Genomic DNA, 20,882 nt, shown 5'->3' on the forward strand with positions numbered 1-20,882 from the left:
ATTGTTGATTCGAAACGGTCAAGACAAAAATGCCGAAAGCCGAAGCGGGATCATCGAAAGCAGTTGGAAATGCCATGAAGGCTAAAGGTGAGTTGTGATTGTATAGCCACCGCCAACTCTCATGCTCACGAATCCCAGGCCTCGGGAGATTAAGATGGTATTGTCAAGTATGTGAGAAGCAGTGCAGAGACGAGAACGGCTACAAGTGCCACACGCAATCTGAGAGTCACCTGAGAGCGATGCTTCACGTCGGCGAGAATGCAGGCAAGTTTATATCCGACGCTTCCCAACAATTCCAGCGTGAATTCGTTATTCTTCTTTCAAGAAGGTGAGTTTGAGCGTGTTATCTGGAATGCAGCGATTGTAACCAACACGCAACAGACACGGCACTAATCGCGTTGCTGTCAACACCGTTTACCAGGAGTTCATCGCCGATAAGCACCACCTCCACATGAACGCCACTCGCTGGGTAACGCTGACGGAATTCACAAAGTACCTTGGCAGAGCTGGTATTGTTCGTGTCGATGAAACTGAACAGGGTTTGTACGTCAGCTGGATCGATAACTCCCCTCAAGCTCTCGCACGCCAGGAGGCAAGTCTTAAGAAGGACAGACAGCATATGGATGATGAGCAGCGTGAGCGTAAGATGATTGCTGAGCAAATCGAAAGAGCAAAGCTTCAAGGTGACGGTGTTCCTAAAGAGCATAAACCTAGTGTCCTCAACAAGGGTGACGCTCCTATTAAACTCTCTTTGAATTCAAACTCATCTGGTCAGAGTAGTGCTCCTAAGATTTCACTCAAGCCGACTGCTGCTGCTGCACCCGCATCCACGCAGAAACCAGCTAACGTCTTCAAAGCTGCTAAACAATCTAAAGCAACACCCGTTACACAGACTCCACACCAAACCAAACCAAAGTCGGCTATGGAGTCGCTCATGATTGGTAACGAGGAACGCAAGAAGCGTCTAGCTGAGCGTGAGCAAGGCCAGAATAAGAAGGTGAAGCTTTAGCGTGTCACCGCGTCATCACCTCAACTCCACACTGTACTTTTCTATCAATGTAATAATATATGCATATACGGTTGAATGTCTAGAATACAGTTGAATGTTATGCAAATACGGTCGTTAGGTGTTGAACAATGGCAATGACTTGATGAGAGTGATTGAAACATAGAATAACCAGGGAGTGAAAATCATGAAACTGTTGAGGTTCATAGTCTGTAAGCTGCCTTGCGAGCTATACCATCTACTCCGCCATTTCCTCTACACTTGGACAGCTACAGGTAAGGTTACGATCACCATATGCTATCACACTATCAGTAAACTACCATCACGCCCATAAATTCACTCACCATCATCCACTCTCCCCACAGAAGGCCAGAACTTGTTATTGGCGAGGTAAGCGAGAGGATAAACGGCCTTTTGGCGTGAGTATGGTCGTGTAGCAGCCCACTTGTCATCTGACCAAGCGAGAGATGAGAGAGTATGAGGGGCATTCTTGATAACGTTAAGCACGCGATCCGCTTTTCCATTTGCCACCTCATCAGCCTCCCCCTTGATATGAATGAGTGCATCAATAAACCTATCGAGCGTCTCCTTGTTTTCTGACTCAGTAGGCTCTATTAGCATAGCAGATGTGATTGGCCAGGAACAGGTTGGTGGATGAACGCCAAAGTCCTGTGAAGAGGTGGAAAGGGTCAGTAAGTGTCATTACATCCATACGCATCACAAACTCACCTGCAACCGCTTGGCGAAATCCATCACCTTTAATCCACTTTCTTCGAAATTAGCCAAATCTAAAAGCAGCTCATGCGCCACAGCCCCTTTTGAGTTAACGAAACGGACATTGAAATGCCCTTCTAGCCTTTTCTTGATATAGTTGGCATTGAGGAGGGCAATTTTAGACGACTCAGTGAGGCCACTCCCGCCCAGCATTTTAATATACGCCCAGCTGATGGTGAGGATGCTAGCGCTGCCTTGCGCAGCAGCACTGACAGGTGTGAGTGACGAATCTGTACCGTGCGGCGAGAGAGGATGACCAGGTAAAAATGGTACGAGATGTTCAGCAACGCATATAGGTCCTACACCCGGTCCACCACCACCATGTGGAATCGAAAACGTTTTGTGCAAATTCAAGTGACAAACATCTCCACCACAGGTGTATGGGTTAGTCAAACCAACTTGTGCATTCAGATTGGCTCCATCGAGATAAACTTGCCCTCCCTTATCGTGGACTAGCTTGCATGCCTCTTGCACACCTTCCTCGAATACTCCAAATGTTGATGGATAGGTGACCATGAAAGCTGCGAGATTCTCACTGTATTCTTCACACTTTCCGCGCAGGTCTTCCATATCTAACCGTCCATCCTTGAGCGTCTTGATTGGGACTACTTTCATCCCTGCCATCACCGCCGAGGCGGGATTTGTGCCGTGAGCTGAGAGAGGAATGAGACATATGTTTCGTTTTCCGCCATCCCCTTTGCTTTCATGATACGCTTTGATTACTGACAGGCCTGCGAATTCACCCTGCGCACCACTGTTTGGTTGCAGCGATGTCGCACTAAACCCTGTGATAGCAGCCAAGTCATCCTCCAATTCCCTTATCATCTTAGCATACCCTTGAGCTTGGTCTATTGGCACGAACGGGTGAACACTCGACCACTCAGGCTGGGTGAATGGAATCATTGAGCTTGTTGAATTCAACTTCATAGTGCAGCTACCAAGTGGAATCATGTTGTGAACAAGCGAAAGATCCTTGCCCTGTAGGTAGTAGATATACCTCAAAAGCTCAGTCTCTGATTGATACCTGTTGAAAGTCTCGTGTTGGAGATAGGATGATTGTCTCTGAAGTTTTTCATCTGCAGCTACTTGCAGTGTAGGCAGAGTGTGACGGGTGAGGTTAAGATCGAGCGCAATTTCCTCCAAAGCTTGCGGACGTGTGAGGTCTTTAGCAGCTTGGGATGCTTCTATGCCGCGGGCTGTTCTGGCCTGGGAGAAAACATCCAATAGCGTAAGTATGTCCTTCTCGGTGACACTCTCATCGAGCGTGATCCCGACTGTGTGGTCGTCCACGCGACGCAAGTTTATGCCATTCGCTATAGCGGCAGCGTGCGTCGACTCAGCTGATGCGACATGAACAGTGAGCGTATCGAAGTAACTGTCTCGATTCTTGACCGTGAATCCCTCTTTTTCGATACCCAGCTTAAGCACTTTTGTGAGAGCGTGAACTTTGGCTGCTATCTGACGCAAGCCCTGGGGACCATGATAAACAGCATACATAGCAGCCATGTTTGCAAGCAATGCCTGTGCTGTGCAGATGTTCGAAGTAGCTTTATCGCGTCTGATGTGCTGCTCTCTCGTTTGAAGAGCAAGTCTATAGGCTATTTTGCCGTCGGAATCTTTTGATACACCAATCAACCTTCCTGGCATCCTACGCTTGAGGGCGTCTGAGCAGGCGAAGAATGCTGCATGAGGACCACCCTGGTTGGAAATGTTAGAAGATTTTCGACGACGGTAATGTAAACCTCACGTATCCCAATGGAACACCGAATCTAGCAGAGTTGCCAACGCAGATATCAGCACCAAACTCGCCTGGTGGCTTGAGCAGAGTGAGAGCCAAGAGATCAGTTGCGCAGACAGCAAGACCACTAAGGCTGTGAACTTGGCTGATTAGGTTGGAGTAGTCTTGGATGGCGCCGTCAATATTTGGCTGAACACGGTGTCAGAAGAGCAATGAAAAAGAGTATCGACACTCACATACTGGAACAAAGCACCAACAAGGTCAGAACGTATATTGTCCTTCTGTAAAAGATCATTAATGTCGCCGTGGACAACGTTGATACCAAGACCACGAGCGCGAGTGTGAAGAACAGCGAGAGTCTGAGGCAAGACACCAGAATCGACGATGAAAGTGCGCTTGCTACCTTTTGCGGTACCGAAAGCAATAACCATAGCCTCTGCAGCAGCAGTAGCCTCATCGAGCAAAGAAGCATTAGCGATGTCCATTCCGGTGAGAGAAGACACCATAGTCTGGTAATTAAGCAAGGACTCGAGTCTGCCCTGAGAAATTTCAGGCTGATAGGGCGTATAGCTGGTATACCAAGCAGGATTTTCAGTGATGTTGCGGAGAATGATTGGTGGAGTGACAGCGTTGTGATAGCCCATGCCTATGTACGATTTAAAGAGTTTGTTCTGGCTGCCGAGCTGCTTGGCGCGAGCAAGAAGCTCCGATTCGGAGAGTGGGGGAATGGAAGAGTCGTTGATGGAGTCGTGGATGCGTATATTCGCAGGCACAGCGTCATTGATGAAGTGGTCAAATGACGTGTAGCCGAGTGAATCGAGCATTTGGTCGACATGGGCAGAGCGTGGGCCAACGTGGCGGCGGGTGAAGGAGTCAAGTGGAGCGAATATGCTGTTCGCCGTGGTTGGTGGCGCGTCAGCCACCTCGAAAGTAGCCAATGAGCGTAGGCATTGGCTGGTCGTGCTTGTGCGGCATCTGAGAGATCTGAGAGACCTAAGAGACGTGAGAGCCCCAGATCTTAACATTTTGAATTGAATTTAGCTGATATTTGGGCGTTTCAGACAAGATGATAAAACCAATTAACCAAATTAACCAACGGGATCCCGGAAATACTGATAAAACTGATCGATAGACACATGCTCATCTCGCTTAGACTGCGGCAGCTATACTGGCTGGCTCAGCTGGTGTAATCAATTGAGCTGTAAATTCCAGTCACGCGGCTTATCTGGATACCCTGTTAGCCCTGGATGCCCCATCACAGCGATCCATGTAAGCGTGTTGATTGAAATATAAAAATATAAAAACATCAGCGCTATCATGTGTTTTCGTATGCCATTTTCTATCGGACACGACCGGAGACTTGTTAGACTGGAAACACGTCATCTCTCTCACCTCTTACACTCGCAAAATGGCAGAAGAAGTGAAGGACGCAAAAGCAGCGACTAAATCATCATTGAAATCGTTTCTCTCTGGTGGATTTGGTGGTTCAATGGCTGTCCTCGTTGGACACCCGTTCGATCTCACCAAAGTGCGATTGCAGACAGCCGAAACGGGCGTCTACAACGGCGCAATTGACGTAGTGAAGCAGTCCATAGCCAAAGATGGCGCTAGAGGTTTGTACAAGGGCGTTCTTCCACCGCTCGTTGGCGTTACCCCCATTTTCGCACTTAGCTTCTGGTCTTATGATCTCGGCAAGAAAATTGTCTTTGGTTGCAGATCAGAACAGGCTAATAGGGAGAAGGGCACCTCTCTTTCTACGTCTGAACTCGCTTTCGCCGGCTTCTTTAGTGCTGTTCCTACAACGCTGATTACATCACCCGTCGAACGCGTCAAAGTGCTCCAGCAGACTGAGTCGAAGAAGGCTGGGATGGGTAGTGTCATCAGTAGAATGTATAAAGAGGGTGGATTGAAGAGCGTCTACAGAGGCACGGGCGCTACTTTGGCTAGAGATGGTCCTGGCTCCATTGCTTACTTTGTCAGTTACGAGCAGATCAAGAAAATGCTTACCCCAGCCGACTCAACCGGTGAACTCAACCTCGGCGCTGTTCTCACTGCAGGTGGTTTGGCTGGCGTTACTATGTGGTCATTCGCTATACCGCCTGATGTTATCAAGTCACGCATCCAATCTGCTCCTGAAGGTGTGTACAAGGGTTTTGTAGATTGCGCTGTGAAGACTGTCAAGGCTGATGGCATGGGTGCATTGTTTAAGGGTTTCGGACCTGCAATGGCTAGAGCATTCCCAGCCAACGCAGCCACCTTTGTGAGTTGAATAACAGCATTAACGATAAAGCTTCTCACATATATTCACAGCTCGGCGTCGAAATATCAGCAAAAGCACTCGAAAAAGTGTTGTAGAGGAGGATGACGAGTCTTGTAATTTCAACGCGATTCATGAATGATAAAGTATGGAAATTGAAAAAACGTTTAAAGGTCAGCGTCATCCTCATCTGGGAGTGGAGCAGCAGCTGCTTGTTCTAATTCTTGTTTGTATTGAGCCATCAGAGAAGGATCGACCGCAGCTTCTGGAGGAGCAAGAGCAGGAGCAGCAACGAACTCGAGACTTTGGTTACCAGCGAGCTTCCTAGCCAACCACAAGAAAGGCTTTTCAAAGTTGTAGTTTGACTTTGCGGAAATTTCAAAGTACTGGAGGTTCTTCTTCCTGTGGAAGGTGACAGCACCGGTCTTGACCTTGCGCTCCTTGACATCGACCTTGTTACCGCAGAGGACGATCGGAATGTTCTCACAGACTCTCTCCAAGTCTCTGTGCCAGTTTGGAACGTTCTTGTAGGTAATTCTAGAGGTAACATCGAACATGATGATACCGCATTGGCCTTGGATGTAATAGCCATCACGCAATCCACCAAACTTCTCTTGACCGGCCGTATCCCAGACGTTGAAGCAAATTCTACCAAAGTTTGTATCAAAGGAGAGTGGGTGGACCTCTACACCAAGCGTGGCAATGTACTTCTTCTCGAATTCTATGACGCATTATTTAAACGTGGATTCACCGCCATTACGATATCAAACTCACCACCAGTCATGTGACGTCTAACAAAGGTTGTCTACGCGTCACGTTAGTTGATTGTACGCTGGCTTGGACCATTTCTCACTTTACCAGTACCACCGTCACCGACTGGATACACGTTAGTTGAGTAGCCCACGCCGCGCACGCTCACTCACCGAGAACGAGCTTGAATGTTGGAGGTGCTGCTGCTTCTGCTGACATCTGCAATTCCTGTTAATTTCTTCTTTTTTGTGTTTCTGCGTCTCCTCACCTTTACTAGTCGTGGTGAAAAGCGAGTTTTGAGCGAGTTTTCTGTCTTGGGAAAATATAAAAAAAATTTATAAGTCGTGTGTTTAGGGGTGCTGTGTGTGAGTACACAATTGTAAATCCCTTCCTCCCTTTTCTGCGTTTAAATCAAGAGAAAACATGCATTGGTTATTATTATCTATCAATGTAAAGTAGGCGAAAGTGTATTGTCCGTTTCATATGAGAAGAAATCGTTACTTGGCTGATTGCTTGCGCCCTGCGACGTGCCCTACCGACACCGGTCTTCCAGCCACCCACGACGCCCTGCCGCCTTCTGAGGGCGATTGGAACGCTGATTTGAAGCTCGACTGTCTCGAGTTGACCGACGACGACCGGACTGACGGCGCTTTTGGCGTCGACCCGTGTATCGATGTCGCTGCGCCTTCCGCAACTGTGACGCACACAAGCGGGAACGCTCCCTCTCTGAAGGACGATCCTAGGATCTGGCCAGCAGCCCATGCATCGTCGTAGATCCGCGTCACTCTGATTGTCTGGTCAGGCATTATTGTCAGCTCATCTGGGAGCGCTGCGTTGTAAGGATAGAGAACGAATACGTTTGATCTGCAATTCCGTTAATCTGAGCTCTCGTTTTCAATGTCGCCGCCTCACCCGGGATAAATGAATGTGTCCTGCGATTGGTTGGTGTCTTTGTAGCTGTCCATCAGGTTCGGCTGGCTTTCTTCTGCGGCTCCCCCGCTAGAAGTCTGTACAGACTGCTGGATCGAGTTCCTGAAGTTGTCGTCGGCGTTTGAGCCCGGCTTCTCCAAACCGTGGTCGTAGTGGTGGTCGTGATCGTGATCGTGGTCGTTGCTCAGCGGCTGCGGAGGTGGCTGGCCGTAGTTGTTGCCATTCTCCGCGCTGTTGATCTTCTCAATGTTGTTCGACCTCGTCTTCTCCACTGCGTTGCTGCGTTTCTTCAGAAGGTACAGCAGCACAAATATAATGGCTATCAAAACTACTCCAACGACTACTCCTACTACGACGCCTGCAATGGCTCCTCCTGATAATCCCATTCTGCGTTTCGAATATGACGGTTACTTGTTATGATCTGTTTGCGACGGCCTGTGCGTGGTAAGTCTTAACGAACGAATATTTTTAGTGAGTGGGTGGAGGTGGAACAATTATCGGTGACTTGTACCGCTTTATAGCCGCTTTGATAGTCTATGGTATTGTGGATGCTCTATTCTTTCCCATAGTCGTCCTCCTGCACGTCGGCAACGCAGGTCAAATTTTTCTGCACAGACGGCTATTGCGAGAATACATTGTTGGTGCTCCTGAATGAATGGCTCTATGCGTCGCTCCTCTTCTCTCTCCTCTACGTCCTCTCATTTCCGCTGAAACTCGCTTCGGGGGCTATTCCCGGCGAACCACACACATTATTCATCGGCCAGGGCATTATGTTAGGGTGGTCATTCGCCGCCCTAATTGCCCGCCGTAACCCATGCGCTCGCACGGATCATCAAAGTTGTTTCACCATCCAAGCTGTCACTCGGCATTGTGGAGGTGCGTTCGATCTACAGCGATAAGGATCGCAGGCTTTGTAGTGCTACGTTTCAGCTCGTGCGTAATCTCATGTACCTCTACGATCACTTCTCTCTAATCATGGGAATCAATTTTTTGACATCTTCTAATCACACAATGCGTAACTGATTATACATCTGTTTATGATTCTATACAATACATTAAATTTGCTCTATTTCAATGCACGCGGTTTTTCTAAACGACTCTTAAGCTTTCGAGAGTGGTGGAGTGCCTTCCTGGGCAGTGTCTTAATAGCCTTGACTAAGCCCAGTGGATCGTGAATATTCGACAGCGAGGCCATGAATGCCATAACTATGCTGATCCCGACAAGCACATCAATGCCGAAATCCTCAACGATGAACGACACAGCGAGCGGTCCGACGATGACGCCTGTGGTGGACGTCGCCAACGCGAGCGACACAGTAGTCTCGATAAACGGCGGGTTGATATCACGCGACATATTGCCCCACATATTGGGCATTGTCGGAGCGAGTGTTGCGCCTATGAATGCGTTGAGAACGCTCACTGGCGCTATACCGCGCACTTTATCAATCGATACGAGGAAAATGCACGTCAGCCAGAGTAACATTAGGTTCGAGCGCTTGTACCCCACTCTGCAATACAAATGCGAGAAGCATAGCATGCTCACCGTCGCACCGGAGCGGTACACCGCTAGCTCGAATGCACCAATGGAAAGTATTTTGAAGTGCAGATCCTTTACTTCCTTAACATACGTCGACATCCAATGCGCCCACCTTTTTGAATCGATTAGCGCCGCGTCTCCAAGCAGAGCTCTACTCACGTTTCGGTGATGAGCTGACTCAGTGTGAGTGAGAGTATCCTCTTCCATAGCTTCTTGTCTGCCACCACATCCCTCCACTTCTGCTTTAACGGCAGCACGTCTCCTTTACTCCCTGCAAGGATGAAATTTCTAAAGACAAAGAACTGGACAATACCCAGAAATCCAAAATACGCAAGGAATATCCAGAAGAAATGCTTCCATGTTGTGAAATGCTGTATCAGACGTAGCAGAAATGGTGCCGTAGTCTGGCCGACGGAACCAAAACCGTAGATAACGCCGATCATCGCGCTTTCCCTGCACTGCATCAGCACCGATATAGCCATACTCCTGCCCATTGCAATCCCGATGCCGAGAGTAGCCATACCAAAGACGAAGACCTGCATCGGTGGGCCGAGTGCGAGCGAGAAGGCGCCGATGCCAATGATGAATGACGAGAAGAGCGTAGTGACTCTGACGCTAAGATATTGCGACATGAGGCAGCCAATTAGAGGACCAAGAACGGATCCTGCGCCGTACAAACGAACTGAGATAATCAGATAATTGCTCTTGATCTTATCGTTGATATCGAGCGATGATGTTAGCGTGTCGACAAAGGAGTCACTACACCCAAAGCCTACAAACAGCAGCAAGACGACTCCGTATATTAGCCACTTGTCTACCGCTTTCATCGATTTGGTGAAGAGTTTGCCGAATATCCATACTCGTCTGATAGCGCCATCGCCTTTGGAATGCTTTGAATTCGCCAAGTCATCGATTCTAGATCCACTCTTGATCTAAGACGTAATTCATTGCTTTTACTCGATCTTTTTTATTACATTTTCGATCAAATAGAATACTTGTCGTCGAAGCGGTATTCGTCCGGCATTCGAGCGCCGTGGAAGTGAGCGTATTGAGGTCGATGTGCAAGGAGAGAAGATCGGATTGTTCGGAGCGGCTTGGAGCACGCGGAACATTGCCAAATATTATTCTCACAAGCACGTTATACCCTGCGGAGTCCACTATTCATTTGTACCTAAGTATCATTTGACTTAAGGGTGCATTCTCTTGCATGACCACGTGAATGTTCTTGGTACTTAAATAGTGGGCTTATTTACCTTTCATCCTCAACAATGAAGCTCAAACTCGCAACAGCCGCGTTTGTCTCAGCCGCGGTGGCACTTACTCCACTATCGTCTGAAGACTACACAAGTAAAATTAAAGACTGTCCCGGATATGCGGTCGACAGTGCTCAAACTGAACATACTACAAACGGTCTCAAGGCGCACCTCCAGCTGGCCGGTGACGCATGCAACGCTTTTGGTGAAGATGTACAGAACCTCACCTTAGAGGCGACATATGAGACTAAAGAGCGTCTACACGTCAAGATATACGATCAGGTGAGAATGGTTTCTGACACGACGGCGAATACCAATCTAACATCTGAGACAGGAAGAGAAACATTTCCAAGTCCCTGAAGATATCTTTGAGCGTCCTCAATTTGAGGAAAATGAGGCGCTGAAGAACAGCTCTGATTTGCAGTTCGACTACACAGAAGCACCATTCGCTTTCTGGATCACTAGGAGATCTAACGGCCAAGTATTGTTCGATACACGCTTATCAGAAATTCCATCCTACAGCGAACCTTTCGACGCAAATGATACATCGGCAAGCGTCTCGGTGATGCCTAACCACAATCTTATCTTCGAGCCACAATACATACAACTGTCATCGGCACTCCCTCAACAGGCCAACATTTATGGTCTTGGTGAGGCTGTGACACCACACTACCGTCGCAACAGCTCCTACACCCGCCAAACCAACTGGTCAAACGACGAGGGCACACCTAGGAACACCAACATTTATGGAAGTCATCCATTCTACATTGAAAATAGAGTGAAAGATGGCAAGTCTTTCAATCACGGTGTATTACTACTCTCTTCGAATGGTCTTGAGACCTGGCTTAGGGATGGAGTATTTCAACAGAGAATCATTGGCGGTGTTTTAGATTACTACTTCCTTTCAGGTGGTGAAGGTGAAAACAAACCAGCAGACGTTATTCGCAACTACTCTGAAGTTGTAGGCAAGCCATATCTCCCACCATACTGGACATTAGGATTTCACATGACGCGTTGGGGATACGAGAATGACAGCGACTTTGAATCAATCTTGAACGATATGCGCGATGCAGGGATCCCGCAAGAGTCAGCATTCATGGATATTGACTTCATGCTCGCTTACCGTGATTGGACAGTCGATCAAAATCGATTCAGCAGACTGAGAGAGATTGTCGACAAATTGCACGAGCGTGGTCAGAAATTCGTACCGATCCACGACAACGCTATTCCTATCACGAGAAACGAGTCAGATGCATATGATTTCTACACAAGCGGCCACGAGCAGGATGTCTTTATTAAGAACCAGAATGGCACTGAGTACATTGGACAAGTTTGGCCAGGTGAGTTGCAATTTTTTCGTACAGACAAAGCTAATGTTGGTTGAGGTTACACTGTTTTCCCTGATCCATATGCCGAAAATGCTACCAAATGGTGGACAGAGTCGTTCCAGAAGTTCCACGATGAAATTCCTTTCGACTCTATCTGGCTTGATATGACAGAGCCTGCATCTTTCAACTCTGGGTCTCTCAATGGGATGGGTCCTCTCGCTCAATACCAACCTTCGGAAGTCACGTCGTGGCCAGAGGGTTATAATAACACTATAAGTGGAAACAGCGGAAATATTACTATCGATGGGGATCTCACATACAAGCAACAATCACAGCAATCACCATCGCGTCGCCAGATGCTCAGTAGACGGATGGGAACGCTTGAAACGGTGGATAATGATCTGGAGAAGCTCACGTTCCCACCCTACCAAATCCACCTTGGAACGCCGGAAGAGTTTTTCACGTTGGGACACGATACGGTATCTGCTAATGCAACGCACGAGAATGGGTTTGACGAGTATGATGTGCACAACCTGAACGGTCATATGGTGGCGAAGATGACACGTGATGCACTCGATACTATCTACGGGGGGAACAGATCGATGATTATAGCGAGAAGCAACTTTGTTGGAATGGGTACCTTCTCGCAGCACTGGCTTGGAGATAATTACTCAACGTGGATGTCTATGCGCGACTCAATCAAAGGATTGTTCCAGTTCAGTGCTTTCCAGATGCCATTTGTGGGTGCAGACGCGTGTGGATTCGGCGGCAACACGGACGAAGAGCTGTGCACGAGATGGATGATGCTCGCATCGTTAACGCCGTTCTACAGGAACCACAATACACATGGCGCGATACCGCAGGAGCCATATAGATGGGACTCTACAGCGAATGCTACAAAGACTGCAATCAACACGCGCTACCAATTACTACCATATATGTACAGCACCTTGTACAAACAGTCAGTCGATGGAACGCCAGTGATGAGACCGCTTTTCTATGAATTCCCAACTCACTCTGAGCTACTCGATTGGGATGATCAATTCTTGGTCGGCGATCATCTTCTCGTGTCGCCAGCGCTCTTCCCTAACGTTACACAAGTCGACGCTTACTTCCCGGGAGATGAACCATATTACGACTGGTACAGCCACCAGAAAGTGAATGTAACTGATGAGCACTCTTCAGTTACACTCGATGCTGGTTTGACTGATCTCAATGTACACTTGCGCGGAGGCGCTTTCATGCTGTTGCATAGCGAGCCTGGAATGACCGTCACGGAAACTACAGAGACGCCATTCAACGCATTGGTCACACTGAGCAAGGACAAGAAAGCGGAAGGACAGTACTACTTTGACGACGGATTCAGTCAATTCAACGAGACAGTCACATGTGTCATGTTCAATGTGAGTGCAGAGGGAATGCAATCGCGCGTCGAGATGAACAACTACGATATCGGTCAGCCACTGAACAGGGTGGATATTATAGGCTGGGATGGAGAGCCACCAAAGAGCGTGATGAATGGGGATGCTCAAGTGGAGTTCAATTACGATGCTGATAGTCAAACACTCTCACTTCACAGCTTGAATCACATGCTGAACGAGTCGATGGACATTACTTTCGATTAATCTTCTCAATGCGATTGATTAGATGATTTGATGACTAACGTGTATAAAAGGATATGAATGCAATGCCTTAACCTGTGATTTGATTAATGACGTGTGCTTGATAGTGTCATTGTGCGATTATGCGCTGATTGCAGGAGATAGTGCGTTAATGAGATTTCGATGAGGCTGCGCACATATAGAAAGAAAGCCACAGTACGTGTACACATGTCATGCATGCCATATCGATGTAATATTACAATTGCTAAAATTTTCATGCGTCCGAATAAGAAACAGAGAGAAGAGCGATGAAATGATAAGACCCAAGAAACAAGAGCTCATTTAAACGAGATAACTCTCCAAGACAGTTGCAGATTTGCCTAATGGGTGTTAGATGGGTGTTGAAGAAATCAAGGAATCAGAAACTCACGACGTTGCAAGTGCTCCCTTGGAGTACGCTCAACTGGCTGTGGATTGAGTTGCAATTTGCTTTGTGCGGCTGTGTCGGTTGCGGATGGCCTGCGGTGGGCGATAGGTGATTGTGGAGAAGCGGTGGAGAGGGATTGAGCTGCCAATGTCATTTTAGATGAAGAAGAAGTATCAAGGAAGATATGCGCCCCTTAAATCCACCGGCATGCGTGGCTCGATTTGAGACTAGAAGCGAGGCTAGGCCAGCTGAGATTATGAGGCGGAGACAGGTGATCTAGCGGTAATTAAAACAACTGTGTAAATATGATTATTTTACAGGATAATTTATTTAATTATCATTTTGGCGTGCATCGTGCATCTCCACGCTTAGTTCAATACATCCACTATGTCGAGCAGCAGCGGCAATAGCTCCATCGTCGCTGTACATTACCGAGTTGGCAAGAAAATAGGAGAAGGCAGCTTTGGTGTGATATTTGAGGGTGAGTCGATTGATTGGTTTAGTTGGTTGATTCACTGACGTGGTTTCATAGGCACAAACCTCCTTAACTCACAGACTGTGGCTATTAAATTCGTGCGTTTATTAGGAATTTTGAAGCAACCGCTAATAACCAATAGGAACCACGTAAATCAGATGCACCACAACTCCGCGATGAATACAGATCCTACAAAATACTCGCAAATTCACCGGGAATCCCTCAAGTCTACTACTTTGGTCAAGAAGGCTTGCACAATATCCTTGTCATCGACTTACTTGGCCCTTCGCTTGAAGATTTATTCGATATGTGTAGCAGGAAATTTAGCATAAAAACGGTCGTAATGACAGCCAAGCAAATGATTTCTAGAGTTCAATCCATTCATGAGCGTAACCTCATCTATCGTGATATTAAACCTGATAATTTTCTCATTGGTCGTCCGAATACCAAGAATGGCTCCACTGTTCATGTTATTGACTTTGGTATGGCCAAGCAATACAGAGATCCAAAGACTAAGCAGCACATTCCTTATAGAGAGAGAAAATCCCTTTCTGGCACTGCTAGGTACATGTCCATCAATACTCACTTGGGTAGAGAACAATCTAGACGCGACGACTTGGAATCATTGGGTCATGTCTTCATGTATTTCCTTCGTGGTGGACTTCCTTGGCAAGGCTTGAAAGCTGCTACCAATAAGCAGAAGTATGAGAAGATTGGTGAAAAGAAGCAACTCACTCCCATCAAAGAGCTCTGTGAGGGCTACCCGGAGGAGTTTGGCATCTACCTTAACTATGTTAGGAAACTTGGATTCGAAGAAACCCCCGATTATGATTTCTTGAGAGATTTGTTCACTAAAGTGTTGAAGAACTCTGGTCAAGTTGAAGACGGTGTCTACGATTGGATGTTGATTAATAACGGAAAGGGTTGGGAAGCTGCTCAATCATCTGCACACCGTGATCATCATCACAGACATCGTGAGAGAGAAAGAGAGAGAGCAGACTATAGAAGATCTCAAGCCGCTGCTGCTGCTGCTGCTGCTGCAGGTGGAAATGGACAAAGTGGTAACACAGCAGGTGGCGTTTTACCACCATCTCCCGCTTTAGTCAGACATGGATCGAAACGTGGTCGCAATACAGGGAATTTGAACACGTCGTCACAGATGCTCACACCGGCATCACCCGCTAATGGTCAGCAACCACCGAATTCACGCAGACAGTCACAGCAAAACCAAATGAATAATCAACATCCATACGCCTCCACTACAGGTGCTGTTATGTCTCCTTCAGATGCTGGTGACGGAAATGCAGGATCTCCTTCGCCTGGAAGAGAAGGTAATCGCGGGAAAGGATATTTTAACAATCAACAAGAAAATCAAGGTATATCAAATCAAAATGTTGATCAAGCTGGTGGAATCAATCAAACTAACTCACAGGACAAGTCTAAGAAAGGTTCAAGTAATAAATTAATGGACATACTAACTTGCCGTTGTATATGAGGTGATAGAAAAGAAGAGAACAAGATACCAAAGTCGATATAGTAAAATTCAAAGATTGAAAAATTTCACTTAGGCTCCCTTTCCACTAATCATCACTTTCATACCCCGTGAAGCTTAAATAGCAAAGCTGAGATGGCACAGCTGAATTGGCACATGAATCAATAAGAAGAATAACTGAATAAAACACTCATTTCGCTTAATATTTACACTCTTTTAATACATTGTTTAGTTTACTATGAAGATGGTTTTTCAAATTGCTCCCATTTTGATGCGGGGAATATGTGTTTGTTGTTGTGATACCAGGTGCGTTGTACAACCTTAGCGGGTGAGTCAGCGTCTGTAAAATTAAACAGCTCGCCTTGTTTTGAACGTGTTTGATTTACTTGAAAGTCGTAGAAAGAGTAATGCGGGGGTAAAATGAGGTCGTTCTTTATAAGCATAAGGTTATCCACATGATTTGACCTTAGTTGAGTGAAATTCTGTCTAGATTTGTCTAAAAATCGAGTGAAAGTGTCGCCTTTGTTGCAAGTAAGGGATGAAGGATGACTAGTACCATCAAAGAAAGCGAAATGAATTGTCAACTCCTCAGATTTAATCTGTTCCTGCTTTTCAAGGAACTCAATACGAAGAATTTCACGCTGAGAAGTCTCACTGATGTCTCTATCCCTATCAGGTAAGAAGGAAGTGTCTACCTGAGGATTTTTAGACAATTTCTTGATATTTAGATTGCCATGGCGTATATCATCGCCATGATGAATATCATCACCATCCTCAACATCACCATCGGCGAAGGACAACTTGGATGAGGATTTTTTAGTTTTAGATTTCTTTTTGGGGCGTGCAGCATGTGAGGAAGTACCAGCAGCGTCTCTCGCAGCCTGCTCTTCAATTTGCTTACGTTTGAGTTTGAAGTCATCGAGGTGAACCAAACCTATGGTATTCTTCTTTAAGGATTCCTCAACGGATTCCTTATTTTCCGCCCTTTTTGTTGAAAATTCCTTTGACATTTACGTGTGTTCTCTCTTCGCAGTGAATGCTCAAGCGCACAGCGAGGAATTTGTGGCATAAAATGGAAACAACGAATACGTGGAATATACCAATGAAGGCGACTCAAGAGCCCGTGCTACACGTCTATAATTCACTCAGTCGATCCAAAGTGGGTGGTGTGGTGTACAACCACTAAATACTCAAGTTACACAGGTCCCTTTCATTCCTACGCACGGTAGATCCGTCACTTGGTATAACTGCGGTCCGACCGTTTACGATTCTTCCCATATGGGCCACGCTCGCAACTACCTCACTCAGGACATCATACGCAGAATCCTACGCGACTATTTCAGCTACGACGTTAAATTTGTCATGAACATTACAGACGTCGATGATAAGATCATCTTGAAAGCCAGGCACAGCTATTTGTTCAACAAGTACAAGCAAGACAATGGCGTGGCTAACGATACCGTCAAACGCGATTTAGTTGCTTCATTTGAGGCATTCGTTGAGAAAGTGAAACCATCATTTAGTTCTATACCACCAAATTCATCCTCCCCCCAAGAATACGCGGCGGCTGTTATCGATCACTCTCACTCTCTCCTTCCTTCTTGGCTTGAACACGAACCTAAGGCGGGAATGTACGTGCAAACTCTCAAGGACTCCCTCGAAGCACTCCAGACACTCTCACTCGACAAGGCTTACGATATTCTCTCTCCATACCTCGACAAGCACCACGGAGAGAGTGTAACCGATCCTGCTATTTTCAGATCCTTAGCTGCTTACTGGGAGGCTGCTTTCTTCAAAGACATGGCCGCACTTAATGTCGAAAAACCTGATACACTCACCCGAGTGAGCGAGTATGTGCCTGAAATCATCCACTTTGTCGAGAAGATTATCAGTAATGGATACGCATATGCCGTTGAAGATGGGAGTGTGTATTTCGATACGAAAGCATTCGACCATTCTAAGTCGCGCAAAGGGTTTGAGCACGTGTACGCCAAATTACAGCCATGGTCGAAAGGTAGCAAGGAGTTGATCGACGAGGGTGAAGGGAGTCTAAGTAGTGGGGGAACGGGAAAGAAGGGCAATTCAGATTTCGCGCTATGGAAGGCGTCTAAACCGGGTGAGCCATCGTGGCAGTCTCCTTGGGGCGCAGGCAGACCAGGATGGCACATCGAGTGCAGTGTTATGGCGTCCGAAGTTCTCGGTCATAACATAGACATACATTCAGGCGGTGTAGATCTGAAATTTCCTCACCATGACAACGAAATTGCCCAGAGCGAGGCGTGTCATGACTGTCCAGCGTGGATTAACTACTTCCTTCACACAGGCCACCTTCACATCGAAGGGCAGAAGATGTCCAAATCTTTGAAAAACTTCATCACCATCGACGACGCTCTCGCTAGGTACTCACCCAGACAGCTGCGCCTAGCGTTTATGCTGCAGCTGTGGAACACGCCGATGGACTTCAAGGAGAGTGCGATGGCGGAAGTGCGCAACTACGAGAGCATGCTGAGCAACTACTTCAGCAATATCCGCGCACTGCTGCGCGACAGGCGCGATAGAGAGGTAGGAGAAACTGAGAGAGAGTTGGAGTGGGACGGCAGACACCACTACGATGCGCGCGAAAAGGAGCTGGATGGGAAGCTGACGGCGGCGAAAGAAGGAGTGCGCGTAGCGCTTTGCGACAGCTTCAATACGCCTTCCGCACTGCAGGTCATGGGCAGTCTGGTGAGTGACGCTAATGTTTACATGGCGCAACAGCGCGCGGCGAACACGGTCATGAATGTAGATGTACTAGAGAATATAGCCAAGTACGTCACGCGTATGCTGTCGATATATGGCGTCATACCCACATCGCAGCTGCTCGAGATCGGCTGGGCTGATGCGCAGGGCGAGCAGAACAGGAGCAGAGAGGAGGACGTCATGCCTTACGTTAAGGCCCTGTCCTCTTTCAGAGACAGCGTCCGTCAGATCAGCATCGAAAATAAGGATGATGGCCTCGCGCAGATTCTTAGACTCTGCGATCGCATGCGCGATGAGGACTGCGTCGATCTCGGCATCGCACTTGATGACCAAAACAGCGGTAAGGCACTCGCTAAGCTGGTCAACCCCGATGAGCTACGCGCGGCAAGGTCCGAGAAAGAACGCCAAATAACCGCTAAAGCTGAGAGATCGAGGTTGGTAAAAGAACAGGCTGAGCTGAAGCGCGTCGAGAAACTCAAGAAGAGCAGCATCAACCCGGCGGAAATGTTCAAGGGGCTGCAGGAGTATTCGAAGCTCGATCAAGATGGGATACCTACCCACGACAGCCACGGTGAAGAGTTATCTAAGAAACGCCGCAAGAATGTCATCAAAGAATACGAAATACAGGCTAAGGCGTATAGAGAATACTTAGACGCTGGTAGTCCTTCCGTCTGAAGATGAGTGAAGAAGTTTTAAGAAGATATTCATAATGCATGTATATTATAGTTGCTGTGACTCCTCTTATGCTCCGCGTGCTCTCAGTCCACCACCACCAAAATGGCGTCACTGAGAAATAATTTAGGCGTGCTGAATAAAATATTACGGGTTGATAATATAACAGTGCAAGAACGGATATCACTACTGTCACTCAAAGTTGGTCTTGTGGGCGATAGAGAGAAGATGGAGATACATGTGGAATTATCACAGCTATACAGCTCACTCAATCAGCTAGAATTGGCTTATGTGGAATTAGATCAGGCAGGCGTGGCTGTACAAAACGACAAAGCGAAAGTAATACAGATACTTGGTATGAAAGTTGATATCGAGCATAGGAGACAGAGGTTGAACAGGGCACAGCAGCTGCTCAACCAGATCGAGAAGCTGGAGAAGCTGGAGAAGTTGGAGTAGCTCGAGTAGCTGTAAACTCCAATCAAATGGCATTCCTAATCGATTCAGCGACCGGGGAGAGTGGTTGACTGGTAAAATTTTGTTGGTAGGCTTGTTGATGGTGGTGTGGTTGGTGTTGTGGTTGATATTGTTGCTGGTGTTGTTGCTGGTGATTTTGCTGCTGCTGCCCACTCTGCCCACTCGTTACACTCGGATCAAGCGTAATTAACTCATCTTTAATCGCCTGTCTTGCAATCTCGTTGAGGTCTTTGGTCAGTGTCATGAGAATTTTCTTCAGTTTACCCTCAGCCTTCCAAATTAGATCGAGTGAGTGTATTGGGAGATCTGACTTGAGTGTAGATGTGCTGTTATTGCGTTTAATGCTCTGCGGATGAGTATCTGAGAAAGACATGGACATTGACATGGACATGGGTGCTGTGAGGCTGTTGTGCTGAGATGTTTGCGCAGAAGCCTGACTTTGCAGTGATGCTGATGATGGCTGTGTTGATAGTTGGGGGAGTTGAGGTGGAGGCGATGAGGCTGTATTCGTTGGTGATAGACTGAATGTGTTTGCTGTGTTAGGACCATGACTATGACTATTCACCGTCGATAATGGCGATAGTGGACTTGACATTGCAGGACTTGTTGAGTAGGGATTGCTGCTATTGTTCACCACATTCGACCCTAGTGTTGAAGATATTTTGCAATAGATCTGTACCAAGATATCACACAGTGAGTAAATGACTTCAAAGTAAGACAGCTGGAAGGGTATATTAGGGTTAGTGAGGTATGTAATATCAGAGGTATCGCTATTTGCTGTTGGACGTTTAGAGTGCTTTGTCTTGAACAAATTTTTGATCTTTGGTTTATAATTGTCATCGTCTAGATTATCATATTCAGAGAGAGTAGCTGCGAGACTCTTGATAAAGTCAGCTGGCTGGTTGTTATCAAGGTGGTAGCTGAGTGAGAGGCCAAGAACGAGAAATTTGTGTGTTCTGTGGATGTATTTAAGAAATGTAACCTAATAAAAAGATAAACGCACCTCTTTGACATTTTGTAGTCGTCCAAAGATGGTTCTAGGTCTGATCTAGAGAGTAATACCGTATTAAACCAGTGTAAACGGCTGTATAAGCTATTAAACCAAGAGCACTTCATCTAGCACACCAAACTTACCCCTCATACGCCATTCTCATCAGCTTAAACGACTTGATACGCTTAACCATCGTATCATTGAGCAAATCAATGCCATCTGCATCTGAGGAACTGATAGCGATATTCTCCACTGGATCGCTGTTCTGCCTGGAGCGAGAAGAAGATGCGGATGTGCCGAGTGTAGATAGCAAATTGGATGCAGAAGACTTTCTCCGGATACCTTCACGTCTGCTAATTGGAGTTGAGTCGTTGTGAAAGAGTGTTTCCATTATTTAGAGATTTTATGATTTTACTTGAAATTAAAAGAGTTGCTTGA

The 20,882-nt window shown here is 46.9% G+C and overlaps 13 protein-coding genes across 13 annotated transcripts; 6 read left to right on the top strand and 7 right to left on the bottom strand.

Moving 5' to 3' along the window:
- Positions 1-29: 29 nt before the first annotated feature.
- J056_004184 (KIN17-like protein) lies at positions 30-1,009 on the top strand (the record flags this gene model as incomplete). Its single annotated transcript, XM_009269385.1, has 3 exons — positions 30-87; positions 139-328; positions 382-1,009. The coding sequence occupies 3 exons, from the start codon at positions 30-32 to the stop codon at positions 1,007-1,009; spliced, it is 876 nt and encodes a 291-aa protein (XP_009267660.1).
- Positions 1,010-1,244: 235 nt separating this feature from the next.
- Positions 1,245-4,543, bottom strand: J056_004185 (uncharacterized protein; the record flags this gene model as incomplete). Its single annotated transcript, XM_009269386.1, has 5 exons — positions 1,245-1,303; positions 1,351-1,675; positions 1,736-3,478; positions 3,528-3,707; positions 3,755-4,543. 5 exons carry the CDS (start codon positions 4,541-4,543, stop codon positions 1,245-1,247), a joined length of 3,096 nt encoding a protein of 1,031 aa, XP_009267661.1.
- A 383-nt stretch (positions 4,544-4,926) lies between these two features.
- J056_004186 (uncharacterized protein) lies at positions 4,927-5,873 on the top strand (the record flags this gene model as incomplete). Its single annotated transcript, XM_009269387.1, has 2 exons — positions 4,927-5,778; positions 5,829-5,873. 2 exons carry the CDS (start codon positions 4,927-4,929, stop codon positions 5,871-5,873), a joined length of 897 nt encoding a protein of 298 aa, XP_009267662.1.
- Positions 5,874-5,942: 69 nt separating this feature from the next.
- On the bottom strand, positions 5,943-6,744 carry J056_004187 (GTP-binding nuclear protein spi1; the record flags this gene model as incomplete). The annotated part of the gene is made up of 4 exons (XM_009269388.1): positions 5,943-6,496; positions 6,550-6,580; positions 6,629-6,651; positions 6,699-6,744. The coding sequence occupies 4 exons, from the start codon at positions 6,742-6,744 to the stop codon at positions 5,943-5,945; spliced, it is 654 nt and encodes a 217-aa protein (XP_009267663.1).
- Positions 6,745-7,022: 278 nt separating this feature from the next.
- J056_004188 (uncharacterized protein) lies at positions 7,023-7,841 on the bottom strand (the record flags this gene model as incomplete). Its single annotated transcript, XM_009269389.1, has 2 exons — positions 7,023-7,389; positions 7,438-7,841. The coding sequence occupies 2 exons, from the start codon at positions 7,839-7,841 to the stop codon at positions 7,023-7,025; spliced, it is 771 nt and encodes a 256-aa protein (XP_009267664.1).
- Positions 7,842-8,521: 680 nt separating this feature from the next.
- J056_004189 (uncharacterized protein) lies at positions 8,522-9,819 on the bottom strand (the record flags this gene model as incomplete). Its single annotated transcript, XM_009269390.1, has 2 exons — positions 8,522-9,104; positions 9,152-9,819. 2 exons carry the CDS (start codon positions 9,817-9,819, stop codon positions 8,522-8,524), a joined length of 1,251 nt encoding a protein of 416 aa, XP_009267665.1.
- Positions 9,820-10,260: 441 nt separating this feature from the next.
- Positions 10,261-13,198, top strand: J056_004190 (Alpha-glucosidase; the record flags this gene model as incomplete). Its single annotated transcript, XM_009269391.1, has 3 exons — positions 10,261-10,527; positions 10,580-11,585; positions 11,631-13,198. The coding sequence occupies 3 exons, from the start codon at positions 10,261-10,263 to the stop codon at positions 13,196-13,198; spliced, it is 2,841 nt and encodes a 946-aa protein (XP_009267666.1).
- A 318-nt stretch (positions 13,199-13,516) lies between these two features.
- On the bottom strand, positions 13,517-13,755 carry J056_004191 (uncharacterized protein; the record flags this gene model as incomplete). The annotated part of the gene is made up of 2 exons (XM_009269392.1): positions 13,517-13,554; positions 13,605-13,755. 2 exons carry the CDS (start codon positions 13,753-13,755, stop codon positions 13,517-13,519), a joined length of 189 nt encoding a protein of 62 aa, XP_009267667.1.
- A 233-nt stretch (positions 13,756-13,988) lies between these two features.
- Positions 13,989-15,571, top strand: J056_004192 (Casein kinase I-like protein 1; the record flags this gene model as incomplete). Its single annotated transcript, XM_009269393.1, has 3 exons — positions 13,989-14,082; positions 14,134-14,174; positions 14,219-15,571. 3 exons carry the CDS (start codon positions 13,989-13,991, stop codon positions 15,569-15,571), a joined length of 1,488 nt encoding a protein of 495 aa, XP_009267668.1.
- A 233-nt stretch (positions 15,572-15,804) lies between these two features.
- On the bottom strand, positions 15,805-16,578 carry J056_004193 (Protein FAM50-like protein; the record flags this gene model as incomplete). The annotated part of the gene is made up of 1 exon (XM_009269394.1): positions 15,805-16,578. The coding sequence occupies one exon, from the start codon at positions 16,576-16,578 to the stop codon at positions 15,805-15,807; it is 774 nt and encodes a 257-aa protein (XP_009267669.1).
- Positions 16,579-16,640: 62 nt separating this feature from the next.
- On the top strand, positions 16,641-18,982 carry J056_004194 (putative cysteine--tRNA ligase; the record flags this gene model as incomplete). The annotated part of the gene is made up of 2 exons (XM_009269395.1): positions 16,641-16,727; positions 16,772-18,982. The coding sequence occupies 2 exons, from the start codon at positions 16,641-16,643 to the stop codon at positions 18,980-18,982; spliced, it is 2,298 nt and encodes a 765-aa protein (XP_009267670.1).
- Positions 18,983-19,084: 102 nt separating this feature from the next.
- Positions 19,085-19,435, top strand: J056_004195 (uncharacterized protein; the record flags this gene model as incomplete). Its single annotated transcript, XM_009269396.1, has 1 exon — positions 19,085-19,435. One exon carries the CDS (start codon positions 19,085-19,087, stop codon positions 19,433-19,435), a length of 351 nt encoding a protein of 116 aa, XP_009267671.1.
- A 22-nt stretch (positions 19,436-19,457) lies between these two features.
- J056_004196 (uncharacterized protein) lies at positions 19,458-20,835 on the bottom strand (the record flags this gene model as incomplete). Its single annotated transcript, XM_009269397.1, has 3 exons — positions 19,458-20,409; positions 20,457-20,537; positions 20,588-20,835. The coding sequence occupies 3 exons, from the start codon at positions 20,833-20,835 to the stop codon at positions 19,458-19,460; spliced, it is 1,281 nt and encodes a 426-aa protein (XP_009267672.1).
- Between the last annotated feature and the right edge of the window lie 47 nt (positions 20,836-20,882).

The sequence above is a fragment of the Wallemia ichthyophaga genome, assembly GCF_000400465.1.
Source record: "Wallemia ichthyophaga EXF-994 unplaced genomic scaffold scaffold7, whole genome shotgun sequence".
In the NCBI taxonomy this organism is placed as follows: Eukaryota; Fungi; Basidiomycota; class Wallemiomycetes; order Wallemiales; family Wallemiaceae; genus Wallemia; species Wallemia ichthyophaga.